The 20,383-nt window shown below is 41.6% G+C and overlaps 2 gene segments (V, D, J or C); both read right to left on the bottom strand.

Moving 5' to 3' along the window:
* Positions 1 to 2,385: 2,385 nt before the first annotated feature.
* Positions 2,386 to 3,412, bottom strand: LOC122222310. The segment is given in 2 exon segments: positions 2,386 to 3,113; positions 3,276 to 3,412. Coding segments are annotated over 2 exon segments (387 nt in total).
* Positions 3,413 to 8,691: 5,279 nt separating this feature from the next.
* LOC122222305 lies at positions 8,692 to 9,725 on the bottom strand. The segment is given in 2 exon segments: positions 8,692 to 9,259; positions 9,447 to 9,725. Coding segments are annotated over 2 exon segments (489 nt in total).
* Between the last annotated feature and the right edge of the window lie 10,658 nt (positions 9,726 to 20,383).

The following is a 20,383-nucleotide window of genomic DNA, read 5'->3' as shown; positions in this document are numbered from 1 at the left end:
CTTAGATGAATCTAACATATACTTTAAAATTAGGAGGCACCTGGGTGGCACAGTCGGTTACATGTCTGACTCTTGATCTCGGCTCAGGTCATGATCTCACACGGTGTGAGTCTGAGCCCTGCATTGGGCTGAGCACTGATGGTGCAGAGCCTGCTTGGGATTCTGTCTCTCCTTCTCACTGCTCTTCCCCTACTTGTACTCACTGTCTCTCAAAGTAAGTAAACAAACTTTAAAAAACATTTAATTCAATATTCACAGATATAACTGTACCCCAAAGAGTAACTTTTTATATAATTTCTATAATAAAATTTTTAAATACTAAAAAAATAAAATAACTGCAGTGGTTTCTATTTTCATGATTGGAGTCTGCCTAACTTGTGAATTATTTTCTCAGTTGGCAAAGAAAGCACTAGCTTTGCCAACTGTGATAGGCAAAATAAGGAACAATAAATTTTAAAATTTCAGGTGAAAAAGGAGGGGACAAAAACAAAAAATATACCAAAACCTTGAAGATATGATTAAGAGTCCACAGATGAAGAGATAATCCTGGTTTATATGGGCTTAAATGTAGTCACACGTGTACTTTTAAGAGGAAGCAGAGGGAGGCTTGAAGACAGGAAAAAGAGAAATCAACAAAACCATGGAAGCAGAGGTTAGAGTGAAGTGGTCACAGGCCAAAAATGCAGGCAGCAACCAAAGCTGTAAGAGGCAAGGAAAAATGTCTCCCCTAGAGCGTCTGGAGAGGGTACAGCTTATTGGCATCATGATATCATTCTGGAGAAATTAATTCAACTTCTGGTCTTCAGAACAATGGCAGAAAGAATTTCTGTTGTTTTAGGCCACTGAGCCTGTGATAATTGTCCAGAAGCAGTACGAAACAAATCTGCCAACCATGATGAAGGTTTAAAGCCTGAATATATTTAAATCTAAGCTATGTACTGACTCTGAACTCTGACTAGCTTTTTCTTTTCTTCTGTTGAATACATTCTCGCCTAAGTATGAGAAAGCAGTTGAGCTAAGAATAACTGCGCCCCTTCTCTCTTCTAACTCGGTTTAAGAAGAAAGAAAACAGTAAAATATAAACTGCCCTTCCCTCTGACTCCTTATCAGGCTTGGAGGAAATGGACCAATCAAGAGTCGCCTTCCTTCTGCACAGGAGCTGGTGTATAACCATATAATCAAATAATCCAAGCTGACTGAGGTGTTGGGCTACAATACTGACCTTTCTTATTCAGATATTTTAAACCTAATTTAACCTAATGACTTTCCCTACAACAACAAACCAGTTAGCTTATAACTGACCACCATAACTCAGCCAAGAGGGATCATTCTCACCATACCAAATCACCAATTATATCCATCTTTAGGAAGAATATGAGATATCTTGAAAATACCCTGCCCTTGAGCAGGGTTGGGAGAATTAGGGAATTAACTATTTATGCAAATTCTTTCCTTACATTGATTCTATCCTCAACACTAAAAGAATTACCTTAAAAACACCTGCACAAATAATGTTTAATTCCATCAAAACATGAAGCAAGTTATCTACACAATAAATGTTAATCTAAATGCCTTCCTTCTGCAATCCACTAGTAAGACTTAAGTAAGGTGCATGATGAATGTATATGACAAAAATTCCCACATATCCCACAAAGAAAGATTTGAGTCATGAGGAACAATAAAAATTAAGTGTCTAGGAATAAGTTCTTTTCCTTAAAACAATGGAATTTTATTGAAAAAGACATAGATAAACAGGTAAATACTATATTCTTCAATAACCAAAGACTTTTAGTTTATTCTTCACAAGTTATAAATTTAATGTAATCACAAAGCTTAAATAAAAATTCTAAATAAATAGCAGAATTCACCTTTTCCTTCTTTCATTAATAAACATCTACTGATGATCAACTATGTAAAAAAGTTTGTGCTATATAAAAATTATTAAAAGATACAACTTTCCCTTCTAAATTATTTGTGTATAGATATAAACACATACTAACAAAATTTTGAAGAGTCTAATTCTCCACTCAAATTCTTGACTAAAACACTTCTGCTTTTAATTTCCCTCAAACACACATAAAATGCATACCATCACTGGGCTCTCAAGAAAATCCCAAGTCACATTATCTCAACAAGCAAATAATCAGAACACACAGAAAGGACTGTCAAATATGCCAGAAAGAGAGAAGAGTAAGGAAGTTAAAATTATAAGTGTGACCCTTGAAAATCTCTCGTGGAGCTATTAAAAATCAGGTGTTAGAGGAGAATGCTCAATTCAGGATATAACATTGAGTGGAAAAAATCAGAATCCAAATTACATTAGGATTTAAGAACAGAGTAAATGAAACATTGATAATAAATTAGCTGGGTACACAATCAATTTCACACTTTGCTTTTTACATATTTTCTATATTTAGCACACAATGTTTTATAACAGGACAAAAGCAACATCTGCAGTACTGGAAAGATAAGAGTTGAAAGCTAATGCATGACAGGAATGTGACAATTTACCAAGAAGTTGTTTGTATGACAGGAGTCTGAACAGCAAATGTAAATCAGCTTTAAACCTGAATTGCAAAATAAAACCTTACTAACTCCCTTCAAAAATCCAATAAGCAGCAATGATTCAACAAAATGTTCTAACCCTGTCTGGGTCATCTCGATCCCAGTTGTCTTAAGTTATGCTTTAATGTCTAACACATTAGCTTCCGCCTGCAGACAAACAATAGCACAAACGATCTACTTGAAGTTCTGTGTCAAAGGACAGGGGTTGCCCAGTCACAGGTTTGGGTGCAGGCAGCAGGTGTCTGGGACGCAATGTGCACTTGCTGCACAGAAGTAGACAGCTGAGTCTGCAGGCTGGGTGGCTGCGATGTGCAGGGACAGATGCTTGGCCGTCTTATTCAGTAAAACAGTGAGTCTTTGGTCTTCTTTTTTGGCCACACTTGAACGAATGTCTATAATGAGCTGGGGACCTTTTCCAAGTTCTTGCTTATACCAAGGGAAGTAGTCTGAGACACTGTCTGAGTAACTACAGGTGATAACAGAGCTGTTTCCCTCCTGGACACTCAGGGTGGAAGGACTCTGCTCCACATTCTCTCCTCGGCTGAGCCCTGTGCAGAAAGAAAAGGTCAGAGAAAGGAGAGCAGTTCCCGCGTTATTATGCTTCAGAATTCCCCTTTTCTCCACTACCTGGAGGCAACCTGAGTAAAGCCAGTCTTGACTTCTCAAGACTATCCACTAATTACTCTGTTTCTCATAAACACTCAACTCACAGTGCAGTGGCAGCCACAAGAGCGTGATGAAAGCCCCCTCGGATGTCCTCATGGTTCCTCCCAATTACAATTACAATCACTTTCAGAATTGCCACCTCCAGCCAGCACAGCTACTTCTAGTACCGGCCCAGCCTTCTTTCCTGCATCAGTCAGAGTGGTTTCCCACGTGTCCACCAGCCAATAAGAAGACGACTGTGCTTCTGCCAGACCTGCTCATGCAGATGCTCTACCATGGACCCTCCGCCTGGTCTGCGGCAGCTCAGGTGCACCCTCCTGTGGTCACATCTGTACTGAACTCACTGGGGAAAACTTTCTTCCCCTACCCCGTGCCTCTGAGGGACTCAGACGCATAATGGCAGCAATACGTCAAACAAATTACATCCTAGACCAGAGACTAGATGCACAGGAAGAATGTAAACATTAAGATTTATACCTCTGCACACTACTGAGTCACTGCTAAGTTCAAAAGAGTAGATCCTGTTGCTGTTTATTCAATGATGGGCCTCATGTACATGTTTGAAACGAGGAAGGAATCATGATTCACTGTCTTAAACAAAGAACATAGAAAAACTTCCCTTTCTGCCAAATCTACCAGCCTCATTTGTCTGTTATGGAGAAAAAGTTTCCTAAAAGGAACATGTAAGCCAAAGAATAAATATTTCAAATGTCTCTTATCTCTGACTCTGCTCCTCTGAGCTGGTCTTGCTTGTGACCTGGCAATCTCCAGACAAGTGACATTACCAGCAGTCAAAATGCGGAATCTTCGTCAGTTAATATGACTGTCATAAAAATGTCAATGATAAAAGAGCAGGGGGACAAGTCCATGAGTTAGGAAGCAATTTGACCCATAGACTTGGTTGATTTGTCATGGGAAATCTGACATGCCATAAGAAATCTACTCCTATTGCTACGTGGATTATATACTGCAAAGTATTGGGGGAAAGAATAGAAATTCTCACAATACATGGGGCTTCAGTTTCAAAACATGGGGGCGCCTGGGTGGCGCAGTCGGTTAAGCGTCCGACTTCAGCCAGGTCACGATCTCGCGGTCTGTGAGTTTGAGCCCCGCGTCAGGCTCTGGGCTGATGGCTCGGAGCCTGGAGCCTGTTTCCAATTCTGTGTCTCCTTCTCTCTCTGCCCCTCCCCCGTTCATGCTCTGTCTCTCTCTGTCCCAAAAATAAATAAAAAACGTTGAAAACATGTAGCTATATGTAAATTTATTCTACAGATGTTTTTATTTTCTGATATCAAAAGGGTTTCCAGGTCCTAAATGCAGTAAGTGACTCAAATCCTTAGTGGAGGTTCCTCTAAAGTTTAAGCCAACTCTGCTGGCATAGATTTCTGCTGCCTTGGCCAAGCTGAACCACTGCTGGTTCAGATTCCATACTCTGTCATTTTTCTCTCAAACTCCACTGCCATGGAGAATTTCCCCCAAGATATTGATAAAGTTTTTAGTCCTGTAGATTTTCTGTAAGAAAGACAATCTACAGAAGCCTAAATATTGCCATGGCTGCCCAGAGGCGGAGTACAATTAGCCTACTGATCCTGAGAACTGATCCCTGAGAAATCAAGACTGCCTCACCTACATTAAGTGGAAGCCCTTTTCCTGAAATGGTACTCACTAGTCCTCTGGAGTTTTTCAGGATAAATATAATCCTCATCCACATTTGACACCCTTAAAACTTTAGGGACAACTCCCATGAAGAATCAAAATCAACATGTTAGTTTCTTTGTAAATATATTTGTGTGTGTTTTCATATGTAAATTTTCTCTATGTTAAGAATCCTCCTCTATTTACTCATCCATCCTCCATAGAAATAATTCCCAAATCCTTCTTTGGGTGAATTTCTCTCTTCTTGGAGACATATACTTTAAGTCAATATTTTCCCTTTTGAGTTATGTTATCCAGAACTGAACGTTATAGTATAAGTATGCTCTATTTAGCACAATGTCCTATATATGAGCTGTAGCACAAGAATAATCATCCCCTGGGCAAAATTCATAGCCCCATGATTATTTCATTGAATATTGCCTGACTCATCATCAAAAAGTGTTGACCGGGAAAGGCTTTTTCTAATACCTTCATGGACGGCCAGCTGCATGAGGACAATATTCCCCCGTAGTCTCCCGATAGCAGTGATTACAGTTCATAACAATGTATTAGTAATGCTCTATATTCACATCTTGCCTTCAAGAGATGTCCACCTGGGATATACATATATCTGCTGTTTTTAGGAAAGTCCTTAGAATTACATGTAGATGTTAACATGACACCAACACCTTTGGCTTCCTCTTCCAGAAACCAGTGAGTGGGAGATGAGTTTGCTGGTAGAATAACAGTGGTTCAGCCTGAGTCTTCTTTCCTGCCCAAGGTGTCAGATATTTACACAAATTGCAACTCTCCATTAAGGCAATTAAACTGATTGGACTACAGCTCTCCCAGACCCAAACTGCAGAGATCTAAGTGGCTGGGCTTGCATTAGACACAATCTCTTTACCCAGCAGGATGGCCCTGCAGCATGGAGGCAGGGGCGAGAATGCCAAAGAGGAAGTGAGGAAACCCAGTTTCTTTCCCAGCTCATTGACCACCTAATTGTTCCATAGTGTCATCTTGGATACAGCCTCTGTTTTGTAAAATGAAGTGGACTAAAGCCTTTCTAAGGGCTCTGCCAGCTCTAAATTTCTTTTATACTATGTAACAAAGCAAATATTTTGAGGACTGGCTGCGAGCCATGTGGACTGGTGTGAGAATGGGGAGAAATGGCCTGCGTTGTGGAACCCCAAGCCCATTTCCACAACCACATGTGATCTTGTGGGTCTGAGGTTGCTCCTAACCAATCCTAGGGCCTCATCAGAAACAGAGACAGAGTCTTCAGAATAAGATCCTCTCTGGGTTTTCTTTTCTTCTGGGAGACCAAAGACAGTTCAGGGGGGATCTCAATCTGTAGGAAAAAATGGAATAAAATGGAACTTTACTCACTCTGTATAAAATTTACCACAGGCAGGGGCACCTGGGTGGATCAGTCGGTTGGGCGGCCTACTACAGCTCAGGTCATGATCTCGCAGTCTGTGAGTTTGAGCCCTGCATCAGGCTCTGTGCTGACAGCTCAGAGCCTGGAGCCTGCTTCCGATTCTTTGTCTTCCTCTCTCTCTGCCCCTTCCCTGCTTGCTCTCTGTCTCTCTCTCTCTCTCTCTCTAAAAAATAATAAACATTAAAAAAAAAATTTTTTTTTAATTTACCACAGGCAGTGAGATGGTGTTGGCTCCATAGTGGATGAGCTTACTCACACGTATGTAAAGCAACAAATACTTTCTCATACAGCCTGATTGCTTTCTGGCTTCTAGTTCCCTTATTCCAGTTTAACTTGGGTGTTCAAACTTCCCAGGCAGAGCTGGCTATGTAATTGGTGGCACACAATGAAACAGAAAATTTGTGGCCCCATGTTTCAAAAACAGAAAGAAGTATTACATTATGTAATAAAATATAAAGAAAGCTCTCTTTAAAAAAATCTTCTTACTTATCAGGGTGCCTTGGTGGCTCAAGGGTGCCTGGGTAGCTGAGTCAGTTAAGCATTTTGATTTGGGCTCAGGTCATGACCTTATGGTTGAAGGATGCAGCCCCAAATTGCACCCTGATTGGGCTCCGTGCTGGTCATGGAGCCTGTTTGGGATTCTCTCTCTCTCTCTCTCTCTCTCTCTCTCTCTCTCTCCCTCTCCCTCTGCTCCTCCCCCCACTTATGCTCTCTTTCACTCTCTTCCAAAATAAATAAATATTTTTAAAAATCTTTCTACTTATAAAACACAATAGAACTTATAATAATACATAAGCAAAACATAAATTTACAATATGCAAAAACATTGTTAGAAAATTTGCTAAATAAAAAAAGTTTCCAGGGGTGCCTGGGTGGCTCAGTGGGTTAAGCATCTGACTTCAGCTCAGGTCACGATCTCGCGGTCCATGAGTTCGAGCCCTGCGTGGGGCTCTGGGCTGATGGCTCAGAGCCTGGATCCTGTTTCGGATTCTGTGTCTCCCTCTCTCTCTGCCCCTCCCCTGTTCATGCTCTGTCTCAAAAATAAATAAACGTTAAAAAAAAGAAAAGAAAAAAAAAGTTTCCATAATACAATATACAATAATATTGTGGTAGTATATTTTTTTAATTTAAATAATATCAATCACATTTGTCATAAGATTAATATTTTCAGTTATATAAAGTAAATTGCAGGATTATCTTCACATCTTGGAAGTGGATCTGTGTAGTGGGATGGTATCCCAATACTTTTTCTTCCCCAATGAAACTACTCTTAATTGATATTTAAAAACGCAGTAAATGGTAGCTACGTATTGCTATAAAGTTATTTTGTCTTTTGTAATATAAAATGTATGAAAGTGTATTGTAAGATACCCAAAAAACCAAAAATGTTTCTATTTCTTAAGAATCAAATGCATGGGGAGCCTGGGTGGCTCAGTTGGTTAAGCCTCTGTCTCTTGATTTTGGCTCAAGTCATGATCTCACAGTGGTGAGATTGAGCCCCAGGTTAGGCTCAAAATTGAGCGTGGAGCCTGCCTGGGATTCTCTCTCATTCTTTCTCTCTCTCTCTGTCTATCCTTTTATCCATCTCCCATTCACTCTCAATATAAACATTAAAAAAAGAATCCAATGTATATTAATCTATTAAAATAGGTTAATATAATAAATATATCAAAACTATTAAATATATCAAACACTAAAAATAGAATAATACTTTGGTAGTGTAATATCTTGACAATAATAATATTTTTCTGCCTTGCTTTACTCCAAATTAATTTATTAGGTTCTCAAAATTTATACTCTTATTAACTTCACTTTAATCAATATAATTGAAAGCAGTATCATTGTTGGTAACTGTAATGCTACAGACAGAATTTCTGATAATTTTTAATTTTGAGAAGAATATTTCTGTCGTTGCAACTGATATTACAGACCTTAAAAAGTATTTTACATGCTATGACAAAAAAAGCATAGATATATGACAAATTAGTTGAAATATAAATAACGTAAATCTAGAGCTGATGCTTCTAGGGGAAAAATTTCTCTATATATGATTTAACTCTGAATACCATTCAGTTTCATGTAAATCTGAATTTAATTTTAAATGTAAATTTACACAGCAGCATTTTATTGTTTTCTCTAACGTTTTCTGTAACTTTTGAAAGGTGTATATGAAACTAAAAAGTGACTTCATGATTTGTATATAATTCAGAATGCTGGTCTATGCATCTTACTACATCTTAAGTTACAAGAAAAATTAATTTCAAATTATCTTCTGTGTTAATAATGGGTTCATTGGATAAGTTCAAACTTCATATGAAAATGTTAGTCTTCTCCATTGAAGCTCTCCTCTTTATCTTAAATTTCTATTTCAAAGCCTACGGATCTTTGCTTTCCCATGTGGCAGCAAGTTCCAAAATCAGAGATTCTAAACATTTTAAGAACTAACATCCCTCCAATATGCTTTATGCAATGTGCACATACACACTTTAATTTTGAAACAATTTATTGGCAAGGTTTACCGCCACCAGCTTTGAGCCTGCAAAGCCCCAGATGGTCCCAAGCACGCTGTGCAAATGCGGCTGCACAAGGAAGGCTTCCTGGTGGAGGAGCCTGGGCTGGGAGCCCAGCTGCAGTTTGGGGACAGGCTGCAGAGCAGCAGGGAGCACTGTGCCTCCACAGCACACAGATAGGTGGCTGAGTCTTCCTGCTGGGAGGCCCTGATGTGCAGGCTGCTGTGCTGGTCCTTAGTGTTCACCGTGCAGTTCAACCTCCCATCCTGCTTCATCCCTGAAACTATGTAAAACAGCCGGGTGAGGCTGCCGCCTCCGGGGTTCTGTCGGAACCACTGCACGTTGGTCACCGAGCTGGAAAAATTGCACCTCAGGGTAGAGCTGGCTCCCTCCTGGAGGTTCAGGGCTGCAGGTGTCTGCTCCACGTCCATCCCTCTCACCCCTGCTTGGAAAGACAAAACCAAACACAAAAGAAGTCACTGCAGAGCCACTGAGGCAGTTTTCAAACCCATAGAGTATTCCCGGGAACACCCGCTGAGGGTGTAGACCCTGCAGGAGCTCTGTGCCAGCTCCCCCTCCACTGCGGGCTGTGAACCTCCCCCGCTCCTATCTGGGACGCCCCCACTCACAGCAAACCTGCACCCACAGAAGCCCCAGCAGGGCTCCCCGCTGTCTCTTCATGACTCCTTGTCTGGTCGCTGACGTGCCTTCACCCCTACTCTGAAGAGTGTAGAGTCTTGGGTCCAGAGAAGTTGTGTTGTCAACAGTCACCACGTCCCTCCAGAATCACTGAGCACCCATCACACCTGAACCCTGTCAGTCCCGGGACTGAGACTCCACCCACAGCGGCCCAGGGAGACTGCAGAGTAATCTGTCCAAAACTGTGCTTGCCAACGGTGCAGGGAGGTAGGGACGGTATTTCCAATATATGCACTCATAAGGGCTTTTTTTTTTTCTTAAAACATGTTATGTGAGAAATTTGTAGGTTAGTGACTGAGGAAAGGTGAATGATATTTCTAGAAGAGTCAGTGTCTCAGTGAGTTACACAGAACCTTGGAAATCATAGAGAAGAGTGACCCCATTTCCCAAATTGCATAGTTGGACAATGTGAGAATTCAGTTATAAGAAAATTCTGACAAAGGAAAACTAGCTGATAGCATGCATTTTGTTTTGTTTTGTTTTGTTTTAACGTTTATTTATTTTTGAGACAGAGAGAGACAGAGCATGAACGGGGGAGGGTCAGAGAGAGAGGTAGACACAGAATCCGAAACAGGCTCCAGGCTCTGAGCGGTAAGCACAGAGCCCGACGCGGGGCTCGAACTCACAGACCGTGAGATCATGACCTGAGCTGAAGTCGGACGCTTAACCGACCAAGCCACCCAGATGCCCCTGATAGCATGCAATTTGTATTGCAGAAGCAAATACAATTTCTTGAAATCAGAGAGATCTAGAATCCAATACATATAGTCACCACCTCCACGGAAAATGATTCCAAGGGGCACCTGGGTGGCTCAGTTGGTTAGGCATCTGACTCTTGATTTTGAGTCAGGTCATGATCTCATGATTTGTGAGTTCAAGACCAGTGTGGGGCTTCTCACTGAGCGTGGAGCCTGCTTGGTTGGGATTCTTTCTCTCCCTCTTCCTCTGCCCCTGTCCTGTTTCCTCTCCCTCTCTCTCTCTCAAAATAAATAAATAACCTTTTTTAAAAAAAGACAATGATTCCAACCAGAATTTGGATGGTAAAAAATAGGATGTCTGCATAATGTCTACCCTGATTTAATTTCCACCTCTCTACCTCTCCTGTGCAACTCATGGGCACCTTGCTCACCCACAAAGCTGATTCTGGGCAGGCCACACAGTACTGGTCAGAGTAAATTCTGTCATCTCCCTTTCCTTTGATTTTTCTCCTTATTTTTATTCTGTTTTCTTCTCTCCATTCTTCTTCCTTCCATTCCCAGCCAAGATATATGAAAAGGTATAATACTGAAATAATTTCTAAGTCAGTGGTTTGGGAGGATTTTACTCAAAACAATTTGAAAATTGTAAACACATCATGGGACATTTTCTGTTGAGCTACCTCATGCGTGCCCAGAAATATTATTTCCATACTGTGCTCAGAGAATCACCCCCACAGTGGTGTATAGAGATATAGCCTACAACCTCTTGAAGTTTATATGGAATAGCAGAACTGAACACCTGAGGTCAACTTTACACAAGCACGTTTGCCCCTTCCCCCTCCCCACCTTTGCTATCTATAATTTGATTGACTTACATGTTTTCTGTTCTTGTCTCTTCTCCTACCATCAGAAAAAAAAAAAAAAAAAAAAAAAATCTTTTTTTTTTTGTAAAGCCTAGAGTGCCCCCTAGTGGCCCAATACAGTCCACAAAGACCACTTCAGACCCCGCAATTCAGCAGGCACCCACCTCCAGCCCCATTCATTCTATGCTTCCTGATGAAGCAGATGATCAGAAAACAAAGTAACTGCTTAGACTGAGTGGCTATTAAAAGTGAACCAAATCCTACTTTTAAAATGGAATTTAATGGAGGTCAATGTCATAAAATAATTTGGCAATTCTCATCTTCTGTTATTTGATTTGTTTTACATGGCTCAAAAGACTTGCATAAACATTTGCTGAAGTTTTACCATAAATGAGGGAATTCACCAGGTGTTAGGAATATGTAAAAGGGATGAGACAGTAGATTTCAATCTACTGGGGAAGACAAAATACACATAACTAGGGTAGAGTCAAAGAATAGGACCCTAAGAGGAGTATGAACTAAAAAGAAATACTTACGTGTGGGGTGGTTGGACAAAGTTTATGAAGAAGGCGATTTTTCTCTATTTTCCTCCTTTTTGATGAGAGGAATGGAGGAAAATATAAACCTTTATAGGTTATTAGTTGTTACCTTATTGTTATTAATATTAAGGACAAGAATTCATGGGCACCTGGGTGGCTCAGTCATTAAGCATCTGACTTTGGCTCAGGTCGTGATCTCACAGTTTCTGAGTTCCAGCTCCGCATCAGGTAGCATTTGCCCCACTTTGAGCAGGCTCTGCTTCTCTCTCCCTCTCTGTCTCCCTCCTCTCTCTCTCCCTCTGTCTCTCTGTCTCTCTCTCTTTCTGCCCCCAGCTCACTTGCACCCTCTCCCTTTCTCAAAAAAGAGATTTCATGAATATGTAAATTACTACAGGAATGAAACACTACATAAAGACTAAAATCCCCTTTGACTACGACTCTCAATTCTTACCTTTTTATTATTCACCAATTTGACTTGATGCTTCCAGGTGTTTTACTATAGATTTACACACATGTACCAATACATGAATCCACAGAAAATATAAGTGTAGTTTTATTTACAGGCTTTTAATACAAAATGACATATATTGTGCATATCTTTCTATAACTTACTTTATAACCTCAATAATGGGGTGTCTGGATGGCTCAGTCAATTGAGCGTCCAACTCTATTTCAGCTCAGGTCATGATCTTAGGACCCATCCCCATTTCAGGCTCCATGCTGAGCATGGAGTCTGCCTAAGACTTTCTCTCTCACACACACACTCTGTCCTTCTCCCCGACTTTCTTGCTCTCTCTTAAAAACAGAAAGAACTGGGGCGCCTGGGTGGCTCAGTCAGTTAAGCATCCAACTTCGGCTCAGGTCAGGATCTCGCGGTCTGTGAGTTCAAGTCCCGTGTCAGGCTCTGTGCTGACAGCTTGGAGCCTGGAGCCTGCTTCGGATTCTGTGTCTCCCTCTCTCTCTGCCCCTCCCCTGTTCATGCCCTGTCTCTCTCTGTCTCAAAAATAAATAAAACATTTTTTAAAAATTTAAAAAAATAAAAATAAAAAATCAATAAAAAATAAACAGAAAGGACTTTGGGTACCTGGGTGTCTCAGTTGGTAGAGCATTCAGCTTCGGCTCAAGTCATGATCTTCAATTCATGAGTTCAAGCCCCACCTTGGGCTCACTGCTATCAGTGCAGAGCCCACTTCAGATCCTCTGCCCCTCTCCCACTTGCACTCTCTCAAAAATAAATAAACATTTTTTTCAAAAAGAAAGAAGGAAACTAAACTCAATAATAAATCTTGGATGTCTTATTATGTTAACACACATACATCCTTCTGTCGCATTGTTTTCCATGTTATGAATATACCACCATTTATACACCCCTTCTTCTACTGATGAAGTGTTAAGATGTTGACTTTTTTATTATGAAATATAATACAACAATAAGCCCTTCTGAGCATTCTTCTTTATTCACATGTTTCTCAAGGTGCTGAAACTAGGAAAAGTGAAGGAATAAACCATGAGGCTAGTAAATGAAAATGACTCCAGGCAGAGGGAAGGGCAGGGATGCTGTGCACGGGGACGGCGGCAACACACTCCCTTCTTCCCCACGTTGCTTAAGGGTCAAATGTATATCAAAGTGTTAGGATGTACCATTTACCTTAGAACTTTTTCAACACAGACAATAAGATATCATATATGTGTGCCACTTAAATTAAGCTTCAACTCTACGGAGAGGCAATGGCCCTCATCAAGAAAACAATTTGCAGAGGGGGTATCAGCTTGCATTGTGATGGAAAGCCATGGCACAGGAAACTACGATTCAGCTATCCACATCTTGAGCAATACCTGAAACATTGCTAAATAACAGAGCATGATGGATATTAGGTTTTTATTGGCAAAAGTAGTGGCATATTAAATACCAAAATGAATGTTAGACATGGGTCTTTTTTTTTAAGTAATCTGTACACCTAACACAGGCCTTGAACTTACAGCCCCACGATCAAGAGTTGCATACTCCACCAACTGAACCTGCCAGGTGCCCAGACATGGGTCTTTAAATAAAGGTATGTAAGATATATGTTTTGGCTAGAATATTTTTTTAATTTTTTAACATTTATTTATTTTTGAGAGACGGAGTGAGTCAGAGCACGAATGGGGGCTGGCAGAGAGGGGGACAGGGACACAGAATCCAAAGCAGGCTCCAGGCTCTGAGCTGTCAGCACAGAGCCTGACCCGAACCCACGGACCACAAGATCATGACCTGAGCCAAAGCTGATACTTAACCGACTGAGCCACCCAGGTGCTCCACTGGCTAAAATATTTTAGAGATACATCCTACTCTTTCACCAACAGAATATAAAATGTGAGGGTAGTCTGTTCCTTGAAACTTTATGAATGGAATTAAAGATTTCACCCTTAATAGATCTTGTGTCCAGCCAGTGGTGGATACAGTTGAATGGATAAACAAATTGTGATATATTCATATAATAGGATACTCAGAGTAGAAAGTATAGAATGACTATGACTGATACACACAAGAACATGGGTGAATCATGTTTAATGAAAGAAACCAGGTATAAAAGAGTCCCTACCATATGATTTCCCTGATTTAAAGTTCTAAACAGGTAAATTAATCTATGGTGATACCAATAGTAATCATTGTCTTCAGGAGGGGGGATGACTGGAAAGGGACACATGAAATCCTGCTCAGGTAAATGGAGTATTCTGTCTTCAGACTGTTTTAAAACTATCTTTGCCTTCCCATCCTATTTTAAAGACAGAAAAAAATCAGAAATAAGGATATAATAAGGAAATTACACAGAAGAAGGTGATTTGGAATTACAAGCTGCAGACACATTCTCATTAGTGAATGAATACCCATTTGTGTTTTAAGCTAAAGTAAAACGTTGTCAAAAGTTGATTAGAATTCACTTCTGTGGTATAATGAAATTTTGTGTCAAATATGGACAAAATGTGAAAAACTGAAATTACGTTCACTGATAACTCACATAACTCATATGGTATTTCCAAATTCCTCTTTATATAATCCTTTATCATGGAAGGTTTCTCATATTTATATAATAATCATATAAAACAATAAAGAAGTCGAATCTGCTTTGACGTCTCAGGCAGAGTTGGGGAAGAGAAAATGGGGGATGCTCTCCAGCTGCTTGAGTGTCCTGGTGAATGAACAAAAGTGGTCCATTCAGGAGAGAGAAACTGCACAATAAATTGACTAGGGGAAACTTAAAAGAATTATTAACTACAACGGAATATTGGAGTAAAAAGTGAATGGCTAGTAGGAAGGAAAGAGGACTCCTACAGGAATAGGGGATGTAAAGTGTAGCCACTGCTCAGGGATACAATATGCAGGAAGAGGTTCCCATCCACTCCAGGGCTGAGACTCAAACTTTGGAGAAGACACACTTGTGGCTCACTGGATGGCAGAGAAGTCATTATGGTGCTCTAACAGTGGAACTTGCTGGATATCTACCCTTTAGGACATGCCAGAAAGCCATCCTTTGGAATGCTGGGAAAAGACGTTCACAAGAACATGTCTTATGGGAGGCACTCTTCTACAAACCCACCTAAAAATGGGGGTGCTAAGGGAAGCTGCTATCCCCTGGGTGCTGATGAACACTGACTTCCCTGCAGGAAGCTGGTGTGGGTGCTGGCATGGGCTGGTCCCTGGAGACTCCCCCATGCTGCAGGAGCTTGCCAGAGGGAACACAGACCAGGAGGCAAATCTCTCTCCCTGCACTCTCTACTGAAAAAATCTAACGTTGTGCCAACTGGCAAAGAAAATATTTGAAGGGCCCAACTCTATTTTTAAGAGCAAGCAAAAGATGAATTGAAGCTGAGAGTCAATAAATCGATCTCACACCTTTGACTACTCAGCTTCTATATGTAACCTTCTACACATATTTGAAACACATATAACAAGAAAACAACTCAATATTTTTACCTCCTTCAAGATACTGCTATCCTTCTTAGCAAGTGATAATTTCTCACCCCTTCCTCAAAATGAGATGCCTGGTTACAATTGTGCCACCACTGATGATATTAATAACTCTTCAGATTTAGAGCCCCTCTAAAATATTCTGTTACTGATACGCTAAAATGTAAAGTTAATTTCCAATAACTTGTATATAAAATGAAAGTGAGAAGGAGAGTAGAAGGAAAGGTTTCACACATACAAATAAGCCTACATAGACAACAAGCAAATACAAAATATGGAAAATACTATGACTTTGACTACACTTCACATGGTGAGCTTTGAATGACGTATAGAATTGTTGAATCCATATGTTGTACATATGAAACTAATCTAACATGTTAATTATACTTCCATTTTTCAAAGTACTAGAACTTTGCTTCTGTAATTAGTTACAAGGCTATAATTGATATCTGTGGCTTCTTTCATGAATCTCTACTCTATATTTCCCCCACCTCAGCCAATTTGGTTTGAGTGGCTGTAGTTTTCCATTAGGCTTTACCATTGGGCATGAAATTACTAAGAGGCTTCAAACATAGTTTTTCTTGCTTCCGTTGTGTAGAAGCAACCCAATATCTTCTTAATCAGGATAAACCACTTCAGCCAAGAGATACTTTTCTTCATGTTGGTTCAATGACTGAGCTCAAAATGTCCAGAAGTTACTTTTATCATCCATTGAGTAGAGCAATTTTTTTGTCTCCTGGCAGAAGAATTTGTCTGTTAAGACTAAGTTCTCCAAATATACATAGCATAAACTTGCCAAGATGGGAATATCAAAGTCTGATAGTGGGTTGTTAGCTGCAATAGTGACAAAAGCCACTCCCACATCTACCTTTTGATTCCAGGACCCATGGATTCTGGCTATGTGAAAGACAGTAACACATAACACAAACTTCTCTGATTTGAAACACATGTTAATTTCTACTAACAAAGTCTCATCAGTCAGGATGTATCTCCCAACTGGCATTGTAACCCAGTCTTCAGTAAGATATTCTGTCTTTCAATTAGGTTAGCCACTTCTGAGTGGTGAGGTATGTGGTAAGACTAGCTAATTACATGAAAAGTCAGAATTATTAGCTTGATTGCTAAAATACCTCAGCATTCCCACTTTATTCTTAATATAATTCTTTATTGTAGAAAGTTCCTCATAACTATCATATACACTCATAAATAAATAACAAACTATTAATAAAAGGGAAAAAGGGAAGGAGGGAGGGAGGGAGGCAGGCTTTGATTTTTCTGGCAGAATTAGGGTTGGGGAGGTGGGGGTATGATCTCCCAACTGCTCAGGGTCCTTGGTGTGAAACCTATTTTTTTTTTCAAACTCAGCTTGAATTCAGAATCAAAAGAAATTGGTAATTCTTCTCCTACTAATCTGCATAAAGTGCCCACCACAGTCCCTTTGGGCAATGTAGTTGAGCTGATAACAGCGAGTCACCTGAAAATAGAGGTAGGAGAGATTATGGTCCAAAAATAAAAAGGGACAGAGAGAAGAAGGACATTAAATGAATACACTTTTTTTATTCCAGATTTTGTCTCTAACACCTCCATTTACATTCCTTATGACTTCAAGCAATCACTCAAACACATTTATTACATATAACCATATCACCAAGTCCTAAAAATTACTGTTGATCTCCTGATGTATCCTTGGTGACCATCTACTTAGTCTGTCTATATTTTGAGGGCTCCTGGGCACTTATCTTTCTCTACATGACAGAGTAAGCCAAGAAGCAGTCTGAAAGCTCCCTCTTTCTCCTTTTCCCCTCTCTGCAGAGTATTTGTTATCTCCAAGACTTCAAGAACACAAGGACCATAAAACCTTCTTACACAACTCTTTCCATCCTACACAAAACAGGCTTATACTGAGTTATAAGTTTATCCTGGGTCCAGCGACCCCTATCTTCTCTGCAATTCTTATCAATATTTCTAGCAGAGTTGGCATTGCTAAATTTACTACATAATTAATTAGAATGATGTTAACATGTAAGAATCAATCTGTAGGGGCGCCTGGGTGGCTTTAGTCAGTTAAGTGTTCGACTTCAGCTCAGGTCATGATCTCACAGTTCATGAGTTCAAGCTTTGCGTTGGGCTCTGTGCTGACAGCTCAGAGCCTGGAGTCTGCTTCGGATTCTCTGTCTCCCTCTCTCTCTGCCCCTCCCCTGCTCTCACTCTGTCTGTCTCTCTCAAAAATAAACATTAAAAAAGAATTAAAAAGGAATTAATTAAAATTTTAAAAAAAGAATCACTTTCTCATATTCCAACAATGAAATCAAACAAGAACAGACTGAAAGCATTGAGAAAAAAAAAAGGGTCCATTGCTGGACACAGCAAAAGAGATTATATCCACACCGTTCTGGTTGTAAATTTGTAGAATTTAACTTACAAAAGTTGAGGTGTCTGGGTGGCTCAGTTGGTAGAGCATCCAACTCTTGTTTTCCACTCAAGTCATGATCTCACAGTTCACAGGATGTAGCCCCATGTCTGGCTCCACGCTGACAGTGCAGAGCCTACTTAAGATTCATTCTCTCCCTCTCTCTCAGCACCTTCCCTGCTCGTGCTCTCTCTCTTTCAAAAATAAAAATAGGGGCACCTGGATGGCTCAGGCAGTTGAGTGTCTGAGTTCGGCTCAGGTCATTGTTAGAGTCAGGTGTAAGGCAGGGTAAAGATAGGAGTCAGAGGCTAAAAAATTTTAGCAGTCAAAGGCTTTATTTGGGAACTAAGCTCTCGGGCGAGGTTCCGTGACTCAGAGAGAGAGAGAGGAGTCAGGGAAGTCACACCCAGGTGTGGTGGGGTGAGGTTTTTAAGCTGCAGCGGTTCTGGGTTTAGGTCCGGGTGGGCCTTTTTCGCATCAGGTCGTGCTGTCGCTCGGTGATTGGTTGACCTCCAATTCATTCTGGCGCGCTGCTCGGGGCTTTTCATTGGGTTGCCCTGGCAAGATGGCCGTCCCCTCTACTGTGGTTCCAAGGACATCCTAACATTCCAACCTCTTATTGGTGATAATGGGCGACGGATCTGATCTGGCTGCTTCCTGTGGGTGTAAGGGCAACGTCATGGTATGTGGGGTCTGAGGTTGGAATGCGGGAATATGGCTGGACCACCTGGGAAACTTCATGAATTCGTTTTTGTACAAAACAGAGAAAACAAGGTAAGAGCATAAGTATTATACAGATAGCAACTAGTGGGGTGACTATGGTGAGGAGCCAAGTTAGGAGGGGTGATTGCCACCAGGAAGTTAGGGGGTCTGAGGATCCTGGGAGGGCAGATAGAGTTTTTTGGATTTACTTTAGGTATTCTACATTGGTTTCAACTAAGCCTGATTCATTGAGGTAGTAGCAACATTCCTCCCTCAGGAACAGGCATGTTCCCCCTTTTTCTGCTGTCAGGAGATCTAGGGCTCGTCGGTTTTGTAGAGTGACCTGTGCTAGGGCGTTGATCTGCCTTTGTAAGGTGGATAGGGAGGTAGCTGAGGCTTCTAATTTATTGAGGATGTCTCGGCCCAACAGGGGGACGGGGCAGGAGGGGATGACTAGGAAGGAGTGGGAGAAGTGGAAGCCATCCAGGCAGCAGATGAGTACCGGTGTGCATGGGGGAACGGAGGGGGTGCCATTTATGCCCATGACCGAAACGGAGGACGGCGTGGTGGGGCCAGAGTAGCTCGGCAGGACGGAATAGGTAGCCCCCGTGTCCAAAAGAAAGGAGATGGACTTACCCGCTACCTGGAGTTTTACCCTGGGCTCAGCGTGGGTCACCGGAGTTACTGAGTCTGGGCCTCGTCAGTCGTCATCCTCCATCTCCAGCAGTTGGAAGGCAGAGTCCAATCGGGGTGAAGCCTCGCCACGTGGGGGCCTTGCGAGTCTGTCGTCCCCTGGGAGAGGACAATCGGATTTCCAATGGCCCATTTGCTGGCACAATGGGCATGGACTGGTAGGCTTTTGGGGATGGGGACACTGACGAGACCAATGGCCTTCTCGGCCACATTTAAAGCATGGCCCCGGAGGGGGCCGTGGTCTGGAGGGCTTTATTGTGGCTGGCCTCAGGGCAGCTGCCAAGGCTTGGGTCTGTAATTGTACCTTTTGTTGGAGACTGGCCTGTCACTGTTGTTCTTGAGCTTCCTCTCGGCCATTAAAAACTTTAAAAGCCATCTTTACCAGGTCGGCCATAGGGGTTTGAGGACCATCTTTGGCCTTTTTTAGTTTTTTTTTGAGTATCAGGGGCTGATTGGGAAATAAAGTAGGTGGCCAATACTGTGGCCCCGGCGGGAGTGGTAAGGTCTAGTCTGGTATACTGGGTAAGTGCCTCTGTGAGCCGGCTAAGGAAGGCTGCGGGTTTTCATCGGGGTCCTGTATTATTTCTTGAAGTTTGTTAAAATTTAGTGATTTGGTTGAAGTTGCCCTCATGCCTGCTAGTAGGCACTGGATCATCTGGTCCCGGCGCCGGTGACCATTGCCCGCAAGTTGGTAGTTCCAGTTGGGGTTGGCCGCCGGGACAGCATCGGCCCCTACAGGCATAGTGAGGTCGGTCATGTGGGTTTGGTCTGCATGTTCCCTGGCTAAGGCCTGGATGTGCTCCCTCTCCTCAGGGGTGAGGGTAGAGGTGAGGATTACATGGATGTCGTGCCATGTGAGACTGTAGGCTTGGGCAAGGTATTGGAATTCCTTAGTGTATTGGGTGGGGTCAGCCGAGAATGACCCTAGCCGCTTTTCAATGGCGGATAAGTCTTGGAGGGAGAAGGGGACGTGAACTCAAACTAGACCTTCAGGTCCTGCCACCTCAGGGAGA

Source organism: Panthera leo, chromosome B3, assembly GCF_018350215.1.
Source record: "Panthera leo isolate Ple1 chromosome B3, P.leo_Ple1_pat1.1, whole genome shotgun sequence".
NCBI classification, from domain to species: Eukaryota; Metazoa; Chordata; class Mammalia; order Carnivora; family Felidae; genus Panthera; species Panthera leo.
The sequence above is the reverse complement of the archived record's forward strand: the minus strand, read 5'-3'. Positions and strand labels throughout refer to the sequence as shown.